General features: G+C 41.2%; 1 protein-coding gene across 1 annotated transcript; it reads right to left on the bottom strand.

The window, feature by feature from the left end:
• Window positions 1–14: 14 nt before the first annotated feature.
• On the bottom strand, window positions 15–14,927 carry LOC117476601 (ras-GEF domain-containing family member 1B-B-like). Its single transcript, XM_034123258.1, has 14 exons — window positions 14,725–14,927; window positions 8,303–8,851; window positions 8,087–8,209; window positions 7,214–7,351; window positions 6,711–6,926; window positions 6,045–6,119; window positions 3,652–3,744; window positions 3,376–3,478; window positions 2,537–2,616; window positions 2,334–2,429; window positions 2,149–2,244; window positions 1,549–1,672; window positions 1,382–1,454; window positions 15–1,291 (listed from the first exon to the last, which is right to left on the bottom strand). The coding sequence occupies exons 2-14, from the start codon at window positions 8,843–8,845 to the stop codon at window positions 1,258–1,260; spliced, it is 1,794 nt and encodes a 597-aa protein (XP_033979149.1). The 5' UTR covers window positions 8,846–8,851; window positions 14,725–14,927; the 3' UTR covers window positions 15–1,257.
• Window positions 14,928–16,029: the final 1,102 nt, after the last annotated feature.

The raw sequence follows: 16,029 nt of genomic DNA, 5'->3' as shown, positions 1-16,029 counted from the left end.
CAAAAGACACATTCTTCAGTTATTCTGTTTATTTGAGGAAAAAATAGAATTCTTTTTTTCACAAAGACCTTCAGTACAAGTACCGGCAACACAAACAATACATAAAAAAGCATACATGAGAAAAAAACACTTATAAAATGACACATAAAATAACATTTTTTAATAGAAAAAAAACAAAACAAAAGCCTTACGTTCAATCAGGCAGATTTCTGAGGGATCCCATCATCCAGATAAAAAAAGGATGATGGGTCCTGTATCTGAGCACACACACACACACATCAGCTTGAGCGTCAGTCAGACTCACAACACTTCTTTATCACACTTGATCTGGTGTTGTATTAACAAAAATAGCTTACCAACACAGAGCCAGCCAACCAGCAACAAGCTCACTAAGAAAGTACATACACTTTGTTTACCTTCTGATACAAAATACAAGTTAATACTGTATAGAAAGACGCCTCAAAATTCACCAAATCCTATATTACAATACACAAGAACCCATTGAAGTGCATTTGATTTACCTTGCATGATTAGCACAATATTGCGTCACCAAAGTGCACACGTCACAAAATGTTAAGAACCCAATAGCGGCTGTAAAATGCTTTAAGGAGTACGTCGCTGATGTTTACGCTTTTTAAATTAGATCAAAAGGATTCAATGACCCGGAGACTTTAGCTGTGTGTAAGCTGAGAGGAAATAGATTGTGTGGTGTTGCTCACAATGTATACCCATCACTATCAAGCACTCAACAACACAGCAGCACTTCTAAAAGCAGTTGTTAGTCTGTCACTTATAATACAAATCGATACGGAGTGCATATCTCGCCAGGATGTGCCGCAGAGAAGCAGTGCTAGTGTTGCAATAATGTAACCAATCAGGGTCCATATATCCGTCCCATTTAGAGACAGATCAGCCCTTTCAGCTTCCATATTAGAGCCTTCCCACAATAGTTGCCACGATGGAGGTCCACTGGAGATTTCAAAATCCACGCTTCTGCGAATCCTTCGAAGTGCCTTGTACAGAGATGATGTCTGTACTCTGAGCTCTTCCAGGTTCAATAACTGCATCATCAAGGTACGTCTGCGCCGGATTCATCAAGGAGTGTTACAGTTCATGATTTTCAAATCCTTTATGATGCTCCTTGTGTTTGTTTTCCAGGGGAGTGTAGAGAAAAATAGATGTTCATAAGATAATACGGAGGAACATGTAGCTTTAAAATACCTCGTTCATTTTCATTGTTCCATTGATTGTCTTTTCTTAGGAGCGGTTCTCCCGATGCGAAAGGGAAGATCTGCAAAACAGAACACAGAATATGTTATGTTATTGATTTAATATAAGCTATTGTTGAGGTGGTTTTGTGTTTGTGTGTGTGTACACCCACCTGAGAGACCTCCGACTGTCCTTCTCCATGTTGTTCTCGGGTCCTTCAGTCTCATATGAAGCCAGGTGCAGCTCTGCAGTGAAAAAACAAGATGAGTTTAGATCTGTTCTCGTGCTTGGTGACTGCACATGATACACACTTTGTTAACTGTTTGTTTGTTTACTGACCGTCTTCGGTGTAGACGGGCGTCGTGACGAGGTACTGGAGAATGCGACGGTCTCTGTCGAACGGACAGATCACCTGACGCCAGACCAGGAACTCGCTCACCTGCTTTGCAAGCTCCCAAAGTTTCTGTTGAGACATGACAAACTTTATTAACACCGACACCCAATTGAACGCAATGCACCTGTTACAAATTCCAAGAAAAACTAGGAAAATGATGATCATAAATTACCAAAAATGTCAGTAAAACAGTTGTTTCTTAACTGCATTTTAAAATGAATTCTGGTTGTAGCCACAAGGGGGCGCCACTATACCACTTTGTTATAACATTGCAGTCACTGTATGTTAATATTAAAACGGATCAGAATCAGAAACAGGTTTATTATCAGGTAGGTTAACGCATACGAGGAATTTGACTTGATGTTGTGGTGCATACATAAAAATAAAACAAAAATGTAAAACGCAGATAGAAAACTATTTGAAGAAAACTATAATAACATTTAAAAAAATATAGCAGTATTTACATTGGATATGATTGAAATCGTAGAACAGTAAAGGCAGCCAGATTTCCTCGAATACCTTCATATACAAAATGATAGACTGACCTCAAAGTTGATGTGCCCGTTGGTCAGCCTGCTGGCACAGCCTTCGTTCAGGAAGTAGATGTCTTTAATAAGGAGACTGAAGAAGGGAATAACAATCTGAAAAAAATTGTTGACAGCAAGTTTATATAGATATTTTTACATTTGGGACATTAGTTTATATAGTTCTATCCTGGGTGCTCTCTCACCTTCTCCTGGCTGCTGTGGGCGGTCTCAGACCTCTGGGTGGCGCCGCGGAGCGCAGTGCGGTAGTTACTGAAGTTACTGGAGGGGTCCATCTGGTGCTGCGTGAGGTCAGACAAAGAGGAAATTGGTCAAACATATCCATTCAACTTCATACAAAGAGTTGGCAATCCTACCCTGATGTTTGCAGATTTCTTTTTTTTCTTACCTCAAGGATTTCGAACTTGTCGGTGTTGACTTTACCCCAGGTTTTCCTCAGTCTGGCAACAGGACTCATGTTCATCCCAGCTGTAAGTAAGAGTATCCAGTGTTTATTTACAGAGACAGACCAATGAAAATGAGCAAACACGACTGCCTCCCTGAACTCACTTTGTACTTCCTTTACTTCTCAGCCTCCAGCTGGCACTATATTTGATGACTTTATTGAATTTGTAGTTGGCTGTTTTGACAAAGAAGGGGTTGGAACTACCATTTTACTGTAGCTTGCTCTTCTACAAAAACAAGCTGTCACAAAGTAGTTTGTGAAATGAAGAATAATGCTGCTTACTGATTTAAGTAGAAGCCATTTACATGTCCTTCATAAATATCTAGCGATTTACCACCTAGTGTATTAATCGATTGTTCAAAAAGAATCGCCACTATTTTGATAATGTATTAATCGTAGTATTCATGAAAAAATATGTAAATTCCCTCTCTTTCAGTTCAATATCGTCTTTGGGTTAATGTCTTTGGGTTATTGCATAACTAATAATAAGACATTTAAAGACATCCCCTTGGACATTTTAGACAAATTAAAAGATTCTATAGAAGTTTAATTGATTATTACAGAAGATAATTGTCCAATATTCAGAAATGAAGAGAACAGTTAATTGAGGCCCTAACCTGTAGCATTATGTAATCTATGTAAGATGCTGAAGAGGTTGAAGCAACGCGGCATTTCCCCAAAATCAATTTAAAGTTGTGTGTAAGGAGGGGGGGTGTATATGTTGGCTGCTTTTTAATTATTTGTTTGTGAAAAGTGAGCTTCTGTATGTTTTCTGTACTCACTGATGATGGCCATGAGGGAGTTGAAGTTGCCGATGTTGAAACACTCCTGAGCCACATCAATGAAGAACTCTATGATCCGAGCTCTGTGTTTCTTCTTCACTGGCTGTAATTACAGAGAACACAGGAGGGAAAGTGAATCAAAGATGCATAGACTGAAGACTGGAGCTGCGTGTTTCATGAAAAGTGGAACGTGCCAATAAACAACAAGCGCTTGAGTGTGTGGAAAACAGGATGAGACCGAGAGATGTCTGATCTGCTCCTTTGAGAACAACGTACCATGCAGATCTCAGTGGCCACCAGGTAGCTCAGTCTGTTGAACCAGTTGATGTAGGCCTCCAGGTTACTGGTTTTACGCTTCCGGAAGAAACCCTGTGAACAAAAAGGGAGATGGCATGGTTAAAATCAAGCAAGAAAAATATACTTTCAGTAGTTTTATCTAAGGTTTTTATCAGTTTTTCATACTATTAAACCAGTATTCCATTGTTTTATGGACAAGAGTCATGTTTGTAAGGTGTGGGGAAAAAAAATGGGTATCAGGAGACGAATGCAACACTTTGAAATGACCTTATATTGTATTTGAATACCTTAATCTGGGTAATAAATGGGGAAAACACAGTAAAAAGGTACATTTACAAGCCTTTGTTGGAGCTTTCAAATGCAATAAATCAAGGTTTTCCTCAGTAGAATTAGTTTAAGAGTATTAAAGGTGGGGTAGGTAAGTTTGAGAAACCGGCTCGAGATACACTTTTTGTTATATTCCATGGAATGCTCTTAACATCCCGATAGCAATGAATATCTTACAGAAAGTGCTTTGACAAGAAATCCATAATAAAATGTCATCTGTGGAAGCCGTAATACTGTAAAAGGTACGACCAATCATTTTAGCTGGCCCGGCTAAAATAACTGGATGGCCTACCTGCCTGTCAGCCTTCCATCTGTGCACAAACTTATCTCGTGCCCTCATTGGTCATGTGCGCGTTCGTGTGTGTTGGAGGAGGGGCTCTATAAGGAAGTGGGAGATTTTCTCCGGTTGTGTATTTTCAAATTTTTCTACCTTTAATACACAACATATGTAAAAACTGAGCTAACTGCATCCGCCTTGGAAGACAGGAAGTAGACTTTAAGCTAAGACTTAGTTTATACTCTTTTAGTTGGGATTTGATATTTAGTTTTTGGGCATTTTGGGCCCACTATAATTACCAGAACTTATATATAACACAACCTGACAAGACAAATTCTGATTATAATATTCCGCCTCGTATTTTTCTCTAGAGTATGCAATAATAATTTTAGAGAGCAGGCTGCTGCTTCTGTGTTATTTCCTTAGCAAATGGATCTTGACAGCCCTTCCACCCACACAACCTGTGGTCCTGCACAGTCTGTGACGTGCCTGCTATTATTTTCATCTAATTTCCATCTGCTTTTGTGCCTTTTTGCTTCTCTGAGAGACATCCGGTGGATAGCCTGTTTGCCAGGGGCACTTATTGATATAAATAAACATTAGAAAAGGCTGTATTATTAAACTCAACTTGACCGTGATGATGTAATCCCGCGCATTCATGCCTCTATTAAATTCTTATACAACAACCGGCAGCCCACTCCACTCCAAACTTCCCCTTTATACTTCAGGACCCCTAACGCTGACTCAACCGCTCTGTAATACAAAGTAGGTCTTATGTAACCGGTGGGCAGCGAGATGCAGCTCAGTTGACAAACAGCGGCTGAAAGCTTGTTCTCTGCCGCGCTGATTGAAAGCGACCCTTCAGCTGACTCACAGGACAGAGCCCCCTTCAGGGACACTTAGACGTACGCAGAATGGCTCTTTCAGACTGTGTTTGATGCATGTTCAAAAGCTATGCAGAAAACTCAAATGTAATCCGAAAATCTGCCAGCAGGATCTTTCATGTGGCTTCCAAAGCAAATTCACTTAAACTAAAACAGACCACAAATTACACTCGAAGAGTGAAAATAATACAGGATGACTAAAATGACTACAATCAGTTCTTTGATGTTGACAATTATAAATAAATAAAAACATATTTGTACACTGTTTATATACATCAAGCCGTTGCTGTTGATTCTATCTACCTGGAAAGAAAGAGTTTAACTTGAATAGTTTTTTAAAGATACCCTTTGAATTTTGTAGTAGAAAAACAGCTTTAAAGGGACCTAATGCTAAAAAGCTCTTTATTTTGTTCATACTGCCTGTGCTGCAGCACCTCTTTTCACCCTCTGTCTGAAACCAGAGCCCAGTCTGCTCTGATTGGTTAGCTGGCCGGCTCTGTTGTGATTGGTCAACTGCTTAGAGATGTCCCGCCCCTTAGCCTTTCACGTACAATGTGTTGGAGCGCTAAGCAATAGAAGCTCGGCTGTTCTATAGTAATGTCACAATGTTACGGAAGTAAACAAAAGACTAAAATGGTGTGGGAGAGAAACTCCCTCTGGAGGGGACTTTGGGATTTTAGACTCTTCAGACCATTTACATGCACAAAACCCCCAAAAAGCATAATAGGGTCTTTTAATAGTGTCACAAATCATTTCAACCAGCCACGTTGAATACAAGCAATCAATCAAATTAGTTCAATCTAAGTTAGTGTGATGCTTAATGTCTAGTTACAGGGTCATGTACGGTATAGGATAGAGAAACACTTAAAGTCAAAAACGTGTACCTTATGGTTGTCCAGAGGATCCTTCATGGCGAATGTCTGGATGAACTCCTCCGGGCCGATAAAACTCAGTCTGTCCTGAAGGCAGAGAACAGGGGAATAAAAAAAATCAGGACGATATTAATGGTTAGATATAAGAGAAAGATGATCAACAATGATGATTCGAAAAAATTCAAACGCAATAAACATGGGTTTGAACACGAAATAATGTAATTTGTGCGGAAGGAGAGCTATAACTTAAGAGTTTCTGGAGAAAAAAAGCAGACAATGTCTTAAAAGTGTGCTCCAAAAATGAGTACTGAAAGGATTAACAGCACATGACTAAAAGCAATTTAGCTACACATAAAATTAAAGTATGAATTAGTGGTCTGTGTGCAGCGCTGCAGCAAGACAGACCACACAAATGGGTTTATGGGAAAACAATAAAAGCAAGAAAGAAATATGAATCGTAAAAGAAAAATTCAATAATTCAACACGAGCAGGAGCCAAAAAGAGAAAAAAGCAATTTAACACTTTAGCATTTTCATTAGGTCTTTAAATGTGGGCTTTCACCACCAAAATGAATAACTGCACTTCATTTAGATGAGAAGAAAAGGCCCTCCAAACCCGTCTACAGATGGAGACTTATGACATATGATTTCAAATTAAACAGCCCAAGTGTCTTCGTACCAGTTCGATGTGTGTGAGCTGCTGTGCGATGATGAAGGGGTCGTCACACACACTCATTACGTCGCTGCGCTGACCCGAGGCCTGTTTGGTTTTCAGGGAGGCGGGTCGCTCCAACGCCACGGCGCTGAGCGCAGCCACGGCCTCCTCGTACTGTCCGAGGGCCGAGAGGCGCTTGATCAGCCGCTGGGTCATCTGCTGCATGGCCCGCCACGAGTACTGAAGGCACGACACAAACAAAGACCGTTAGATATGATACAAGACACTTTGAGGAATCAACATGGCATTGCTTTATGAAGTCTGACAACAAGTAGTGTTTCTATGGTGACGGCAAAATTAGATTAAAATGTCCCATTTTTGCAAAAAAGGCTAAATGTGATTCGACATTATAAAAGTTTGCTTAAGATTGGCTTACTTTTTGTATGGAAACCCGGCTTTTACTTGTAATTACCAGGCGTTCTTTGTATAAAATCGTTTTTAAATGTGTTTTAAGAGTTCAAACTGACCTCATCCCCTCGGGCCACGTGTTGCGTCATGTCCTTGAGGCAGCGCATCATCCTGTCGTCTCTGAAGTCATACGGGAACGTCTCGGTCCATTCGGTCAGCAGCTGCACCAGCTTTGGCGCCACCTCACGGAAACGGATCTAGAAAATAAATCAACACATGACATGTTAAAGTGGCAAGAGGCACGTTTTTTAAATATTTTTTGTATTATTTAAATACAATATATTTAGATGTATTTATTACTTTTTCACTACAAGTAGTAGGTTCTGAGGAAAATGTGAACCAATTATGTTGTCTTTAAGATAGTGGCAATAATAACACCACCTGGATAAGTTGTCAATCACTACTTGAAGTAGACGTTATTCAATGATCATTTATAGATATAATCTTAAGGCAAAAATCTTTAAATGTCACAAAAGCAGCCCTTGTAGTGTCTTTTGAACACAATACACTGCTAACAGGTGCAACTTGTTGTTGCCAATAAATGTGCTACTCTCTTTAATTTGTATTTATTTGAGCCCTTTCTGTGTGTCCAGAATGTCTTAAATTAATAAGTTGATTATTTTAACCTCAAAAGCAATTACAGTGTGTGTGTGTGTGTGTGTGTGTGTGTGTGTGTGTGTGTGTGTGTGTGTGTGTGTGTGTGTGTGTGTGTGTGTGTGTGTGTGTGTGTGTGTGTGTGTGTGTGTGTGTGTGTGTGTGTGTGTGTGTGTGTGTGTGTGTGTGTGTGTGTGTGTGTGTGGTGTGGGGGCAGGGGCAGGGGCATGAGTGTGACGCAGGTATGGTGGGTGCGAGATTGTGTGGGAGGAACAGTGAAATGAAGAGAGAAAATAGCTGTGTGTTTGAATGTGTGTGCGTGTGTGTTATCCGCCCACCTTATCCAGCAGGGCGTCTCCAGACCGCTGCTGCTCCACGCACAGGTGGCAAACCTTCGTCATGAGCTCGTAGGGGTGAAGGAAGAGGCGTGAACTCAGCAGGAAGGTGAAAACATACGACCTCTGATGATGGGAAAGAAGAAAAAAAAAAACATCTCTTAGGACGAGAGAGTCTTTTTACAAAGGGAGGTTTAAGAGCACTTTACCGTCACTTACATCAGGGTAGTAATCTACCGTGGGAACCAGGTGCTGGATCAATGCCTCAAGTGATGCTGAGACCAAGCTGTTGTCATGGTAACACATCTCCCCGTAGCTGGCGGTGACTCCGTGTCCGAAGCGTCTTCCTTTGGCTGCCACAGAGTTGCTGCGTGAAGATTGTTCGCTGCTGCCTCCACTGCTACTGCTAGTGGTGGCGGTCGTGTGGCGGTAAGCGCGTCCGGGACAGGAAGTGCTGTGTTGCCGGGGGCTACGAGGCTGCGGCGAGGTGTACGGGTTCTCCGAAACGGCGCAGCTGCTGTTGTAGCGATGCTCCTTGGTGGTCATGGAGGACACGGAGGAGCTGCGATACGAGCTTTGAGGCTGCGGGATGTCGTAGGGGTTCTCCGCGGAGACGTAGGCACCGTTGTAGACGTTCTCCTTGGAGGGGTTTGGGCCGGTGCCGTTGCGGTACGGGCTGTGAGGCTGAGGGTGGTTGTTGTTGTTGTTGCCGTAAGCTACGCAAGAGCCAAACTTCCCGGCGTATGGGGTTGTGGGAGGCATGATGACCTGAAGGAGAGACACAAGGAGGTCAATGTGGACCAAATCATGGACATAATATCAGTATAATGTATAAAATTAATCTTCTCAATCAAATGGGGAGATAAAGTAGTTTTATGATCTAATACAGTCATTCCAAATGTATGACAAAAACAAAAGACACTTCTAATAAGTGGTCTGATCTTTTCATAACACAGTATGTTATGACTTATTGAGGATTTTACTAATATTTTTGTCAGTCTGAAGGAATAAAATGATCCAGTATTTTGCATGAAAACAGCAATTAGTATAGAAAGGTCTTCAGATAGTAGATACTAAACAGAATGTTTCCATAGTAGAAAACCAACTCATGATAGATGTTGCTACCCCTCTAAACACTGACCTAATAGACCCAGACAAATGAAACCAATAGCAACCAAAAGGTATCCATATGCATATTTCCTTATAGTACTTTTTATCATAAGACTGTTCCCTGAATGAATTAAAACAGATTATTCGTTTTCTTTTTCTTCGCTGACGTCTTCTTTTTGCCTTCTACAATAGGTATTTAAACATCACAATACACTGTAATTTGAGTCACACCCCTTCATTTGAATCAAAAGTGATGTCGTCTGTAGTTTTCCTACTATTACAGTATGACACAACCTCCGTGCTCTGGGAATGTGGTTGTAGTTTAAGCTGCATCACTCCACATGTTATGAAAATATCTGTTTGAGCAACTCGATCACACAAAGCTGAGACTAAGAAGCCTGTCTGTGAAAGTAATTACACTAAATCACATAATTTTACCCCTCCTCTGTTTACTGTTTTGGCTTGTTGAAAGATACCTCCTTGTGTAATCCAAGTTTTACATTACAAAAAGGTTTTCAAAACACAGATTCTTTCCTCACTGTCTCCTGTTTTATTGTATGTTTTATCACTCTCTTGAAGCTTTTGGCGTCAAGGCGGCAGAAGGGTAAACAAATAGGCCAACAGATGGATGATCTCAAGGCAGCAATGATTTTCTTTTTGCCTTAATGGTGTAGATAATTGGATTTGAGGAAGGTAAGCTGATCCTAGATCACCACCAAGGCGTGCTTTAACTCTGGAGCCATCTTTATCCTGCTACTGTCGTCTGTCTAGGAACCGCATGCCAGCGTAAATCGAGCCGCACGCACACACACACATGTAACACGCAGTGGCGTAACATTGAGCCAGAAAACAAAAACCCTGCAGGAATCCAGCAGACTTTTGTTTGTTCATCGCAGCGCCGACAGAGGAGTGTCTGCCTGAGCCAACATCTTACACACACCCATGTCCACCATGGCGCCTAGCCCCATGTCAGCTTAATCCAAACACACACGCATGTCACGCATAAACAAATTATGGCTTGAGTGACACACACACACACACTCCTGTATACTACAGGGCCTGGCGTCATGCCACTGTAAGCCAGTCCACTGCCAGCCTGCCTTCTGAACTCTGTGATCTCTGCCTTCTGTTTCCCTTCTAACTCTGTTAAAAGATTACAGTGGCTTTACCGTCCTAATGTCACAATAAAGTAGGATCTGGAAAAGCTCTGGTGGTCAAGCTGATAAGGAGTAATATTAACTCACGCCATTCCTCATTTCAAGCCTCTGTTTGCACTGAAAGGTGACCTCACACAAATGGGAAAACTCAAACCAATTTTTAACCAATCCTGGGTTTTTCCAGACTGACTTCCTGAAAAGTTGACCCTTGGGTTAGCTTGCGGCTTCGGTGCTGCAGCGCAGAAATGTTACTCTCTTTAAATCATAGGTTGGACTCTCTGCGGACGCCTTAATGATGGTGTTGGGAGCATAATTTCATATTGAAAGCATTGTTCAAATGTTCTTGTTTGTAAACTTTGAAGAATAGCAGCCTTGTTTAAAGTGGGAATCAAAATATAGGAAATGGCAGAAATGTATAGTTCTTCCAAAACGCTGTACCTACATAACCACGATGATACAGATCTAAAAACATTGCAGGCTTTCTAGTGTATGCTCATTTAAACTGCCATCTGTTTTCGTAATGTGACACGACAGACAGTGTCTCCTGCCTTGACAAATGGCACCAATTGTAGAGTCTGGAGCCTGAAATGTCATAACCTGATTCATCAGAAGGTTAAAGCTAATATAATGTTTGATGCAGCTGCAGGCAAATATCAACTGCTAATGGATTTAAACCAGGGAAATCTGTCAAAGCTGTTCAAATAGACATCATTTTTGGGAGGTGTAATGAACGTGTCAGTTATATCCTACTGTATGTGAAGGCTGCCTTTGTCTGTTGTTTTTCAGTTTGTTATTTGCACAGGAATTAATTGATTTCAGGGAAGTGCATTTGTTTTGCAGCTGGGCTAACTTCCCTCTTGGATCCCAGCAGATTCAGAAGCACCACTTGGCTCAAGACTAACTTCACTCCAAATGGTTCCAAAGAACAACCAAATTCTTTCAACCTTACTCAAGCAATTTTTTTCTCTAAATCACACATAATGTGGTTATACAAAAAAGAAGGTACACCCAGCAACAATGCTGAGGCCAGTTATAACAGGGGGGGGGAGAACGAGCCAAGGGGGGGGGAGGTCTTCAACAATAGAGGTATTATCCATCCTGTCATGGCATTAACAACCGCACAAAGACCCCCAGGAAGAGATCAGAGCATATGAGACACACACACAGCAGCTTTCACACACTCTGCCTTCCACCGTCGGGCTGTATGACGCCCAGGCTCGGATCATTTTCACATCAGTCAAACCAGCATAAAGCATTCTCATTCTTCCGTAAGGTGTGAACTCTTGTTTTTGTTCGTACTCCCTGACAGACATCATCTGCTGAAAGATCATGTGCCAATAAATGCATGCCTTGTTTGCCAAGTGCAATAAAGGTTCAGGAATTTATCTCTGTATAGCAGCACATCGAAACCCGCGTATTGACGTAAGCGATTATTACTGCACGTGGTCAAGCTGCTCTCATAAAGTGAAAAGGGAATACAGGGAGGGATGCTAGTATTGGCTAATATGGCCCAAGTGCCACCAAGCCTTTAAATGTGGTGGCAAAAGCACTTTTTTGTAGCCCAAATATACATTTTTGCAAAACAACGGCATTAAAACGGGGGCTTCATTTTGCATTCAATCCCCAATTTCTGTTGTCATTTTGGGTTTTTAGAGTCTGTCGATTGTGTTTGTTGTCTCTCTGTTTGGATTACACCAGCAGTTTGAGTAGTCTTAGTAAACCATACCTCAATAGCCCCGCCATACAGGTAGCCAGCCAGCAACGAGTACTGTTACAGTTTTCGTAGAATCTTGAACTAAAAGTCTCAAATAATTCGGTATGGTTAGAGAACTGTATCGTGGTGTTGGCAAAGAATAACAGTATGGGGATTTATGCATTTATTTAATCTTTATTTAGACAGGAAATCTCATTGAGAGAAGCAGTGTGTGTCCAATGGAGGGCACCTAGAGGGGATATTTGGTGGCCACTACATTTCATTTAGAGTTGATAGCGAACTGTGGAATACATACACAGTACAAAAACCAAGCATAACCAAGCATCATAATGGGCAAGCACTCTGAAGCTAACCGAGTCAGTCTAAAATGTCCTTATTCAAAGCCAACTGACTCTACGTGCTCACTGACCTAATAATAGTCAGTGCTGAAACCCCCTGAAGCTTAACCAACATGAGCTGAAAGGGAAGACTTGTTTGAAAAGACTCCTGCTTTTTGTGTCGTCTAATCAAATTGGAGGCCTTTGAACACGGCTAAGAGCTCGAAAACACACTAACAAAAAGTTCAGCATGCACGTAGGTTAACACAAGGTGCACCCATGGCGTGAGAGAGAAGCACCTGATAATGGGACCTGTAAAACAATTTATCAGTGTGGCAAAAGGCCAAAGCAATGCAACGCTATCTTTGTTCTACTTCGTACCTTATGTACTTTGACACTAATAAGTTACAGCAGGTGAGGCGTGTGTGAGCAAGACAAGCATGTCGTCTTGGGGGAAACCCTTCGCAGTCAGCCTTATTCCTTACAATAAATGAGGTTAAAGTCCTAGACTCTGCTCGTATCACTTACTCGTGGTTTTGCCAAAACAGCACACTAAGCAAGTTTTACACGTACAACCCTTTAAACAGCCTTACCATAGACAAGCACCACTTTACACTGATTCTGCTGTTTAAAGAACGTTTGCTAGTGTGTATTAGCATCATCGTTGGTAAATGTGGTACAGAATTTGGGTTGTTTTCCTTTACTTTGCATGACCTTAGGATTTAATTTAAACAATTTATACCACAGTATTCATGTTTGAGGTCTGAGAATCACAATATCAAGCAACCACCAGACTTTGAGCATGAACATCACCAGACCAAACGCAGCAGAGCTAAAAATCAAAACTCCACCCATGCTTGAGTAATCATACGGGTGAGCTAGGTCCTGCTTTGGCTGTCAAAATGCCAGACGATTAGACCCACTGACAACTGTAAAAACCTACAGCTGAACTAAACCTGATATCAGATGGACTTTAAAGATAAGCAGAATACCATTCACCCACTGCTGATCCTGTTTTTATCTGTAATTCCCACACACATGGGATTCAAGTACGCATTTCCTCAGGGTTAGAAGTCCCACACACACCCCCCACACCCCCCCCCCCCCCCCCCCCCCCCCCCACACACACACACACACACACACACACACACACACACACACACACACACACACACACACACACACACACACACACACACACACACACACACACACACACACACACACACACACACACACCTACCTGTCCCTCGTATGATCTGGTAGGCTAGTACAGTATTAACCTACTGTTAGTAAGGATAAAGACCCATTATCTCCTTTGTTGCTGCTGGGATATAATAACACTAAGCTTGTGTAAGGGGGTTTTCTCTCTCTCACGCACACATTTTCTATTGTCTAAAAACCCTTAGATCTCACACATCCACAGCCCAACAGAACACACTTTTAACAATAAGATTAAAGTTAGAAAAAGTCACTTTAAGTGGATAAAGAAGCTGATTTTAGATCAGTTGTAGCCCATAATGTTGCTTCTGTTCCTTATACCTGCTTTTGCGGTTATCATTCAATAAACTAAACCTTTTAAAATTAGGTTTATCCAATATGTAAGCTTGCAAAGTAGGGGAACATTGTGGCATTCATTTCAGCAAGTTAAGGGACCATTGGTATATATAGAAGTGTGTGCGGAGGGAATAAGACTGTTATAGGTTGGTTTGGCAACAAGTACACACGTTTTGTGTCTTCTTTCTTTTCCCTACAGACACATACACAATCTGTTAGTATATCTCTCTCACAAACACACACACACACACACACACCCCCACCAGGCAACCATGCCTGGTTTACATTATGGGTTTCTGACTGAGTCATAACACAGTAAAAGTAAAAGCTGACTGTGAAAAAGCCATGCTGTGTAACCACATTCCCATCACAGGTTCTGCCTGGTGAGCAACGTTTCTGCGTATGACAGCAAGCCCAATTATAACTCACATGGGTGGTAAACAATAACAACAACAACTGAAGTAAACCAAAAAAAAGAACTGAGAGGGTATGCTGGTATTTAATACCAAGACTAAACCAAAGCATTTAAGTTGTGTTTTTTTACTACAAAGTTGCCTTTTAGTAAAAATGCTTGTTATAGCAACGAGATAACGCATTACTAAACATTATTTAAGGGATGATGATCTTAGTGATGGGAAATGCATGATTGCAATTAAATACAACGTTGTAATAATAATTTTGTGACTTTAAGCGTCATTTTTTTCTAATCCTAGATCATGATTTCAACCAGAATAAGGTTCATAGTTTCTATAATTAACCCCACCATCCGCACCCCCAACAATTTACCTCTTATAAGTTGCAGCTCAATGTCCGAATGCAACCTCTCCCCGGAAGAAACAGTTGAAAAAGCGAAGAAAAAGACTGTCCAAAATGTTTGTAATCTCCGCTGTTAGGGATAAGCCTGCACAGTGAGTAACAGACAGATAAGTCTTTCAGCAGTGTGTCTGCACCGTGCTCTCCTCCATTGTCTCTCTGCTCCTGATATTTGAGTCAATTTTGAACCAGCAGCGCCGTATTGAGCCTCAAAGCAAGGCGTATTCAAATGACTTCCATAGAGCCGGGAAAACACACCAATCACTGCTCAGGGGTGGGTGCCTCTAGGGGCGGTGCGAACCAATCGCAGAGGAGGAGACGAAAAATCGAAATCTCCGTGGATTCTGATTGGCTGGCTCTCCGTCCGTCGAGTTCCTTCTTTTCAACCGCAGACAGGGGCCGCGAATGTTTTTTTAGGAGAGCTGAACTATGGAAGGTGTAAGGTTTCCTGAAGAATGTGTGTGTAGCCTTTGTGGTTGTAAGTTGGTCTTAGTTGCTTAAAAATCAAGAGTTTAAAAGACTATAAGCCTTGACTGTTTTTATGTTGTGTTTACAACGTTAAATATGGTAAATATTGTCATAAAACACTGTCAGAGAGAGTAAGATACAGGAACACATACAGATTTAGCTAAGCTATTTGTTAATATATTGTTGTAGAATTGTATAAAGATGACAGTTGTGACTTAAACAGTGTTCAAAAACAGTCTTGAAAGGCATAAATATTGTAGCATTGTTTTGCAAAGATTTTCTCAGCAGCCATATTGATAGTGTCCTAGTGGGAAAAGCACAGGTGTATTTAATCAGAATCAGAAACGGGTTTATTGCCAGGTACTAGTAGGTTCACACATACGAGGAATTTGACTTGATGTCATGGTGCATACATAACATATAAACCAAAACTCTCCATATATAACAAAAGATCTTTAAGGGCACTGTATCAGGGAGGGCCTGTTATTGTGGAACAGTGTAATGGCATCGAGCCATGGTTAATGTTATCAGTTTCACCTGTGCTTCTCTAAAATTAGTCATTTGCTACAAATAATTTCTGCTAACCATTTGTGCTTTGTGTTTTTTAGCACTGTATGGAAATAAGATAGCAGTAAGTGGATGGTGTCTTCAAACTGGCCCAATAAAGGTAATATACAGTTGTCATTGGACATTGTGTTGGATTAAAGCTGCATTCATTTGCACTAGGTGGCAGTGAAGTAAATTTGAAATGTTATTGTCTCATAAAGTTGTAGTAGCGAGTACAATTTTCTGTTTACACGTTCGCCAGAC

Source organism: Trematomus bernacchii, unplaced genomic scaffold (assembly GCF_902827165.1).
Source record: "Trematomus bernacchii unplaced genomic scaffold, fTreBer1.1, whole genome shotgun sequence".
In the NCBI taxonomy this organism is placed as follows: Eukaryota; Metazoa; Chordata; class Actinopteri; order Perciformes; family Nototheniidae; genus Trematomus; species Trematomus bernacchii.
This window is presented reverse-complemented; position numbering and strand designations above follow the sequence as displayed.

Coding starts and splice junctions, on each gene's coding strand:
- LOC117476601 (XM_034123258.1), bottom strand. CDS start 8,845: ATGCCTCCCACAACCCCATACGCCGGGAAGTTTGGCTCTTGCGTAGCT. Junction 3,745..6,044: donor ATCCTCTGGACAACCATAAG/GTACACGTTTTT, acceptor TTTTGTTCACAG/GGTTTCTTCCGGAAGCGTAA. Junction 2,245..2,333: donor CCCACAGCAGCCAGGAGAAG/GTGAGAGAGCAC, acceptor AATTTTTTTCAG/ATTGTTATTCCCTTCTTCAG.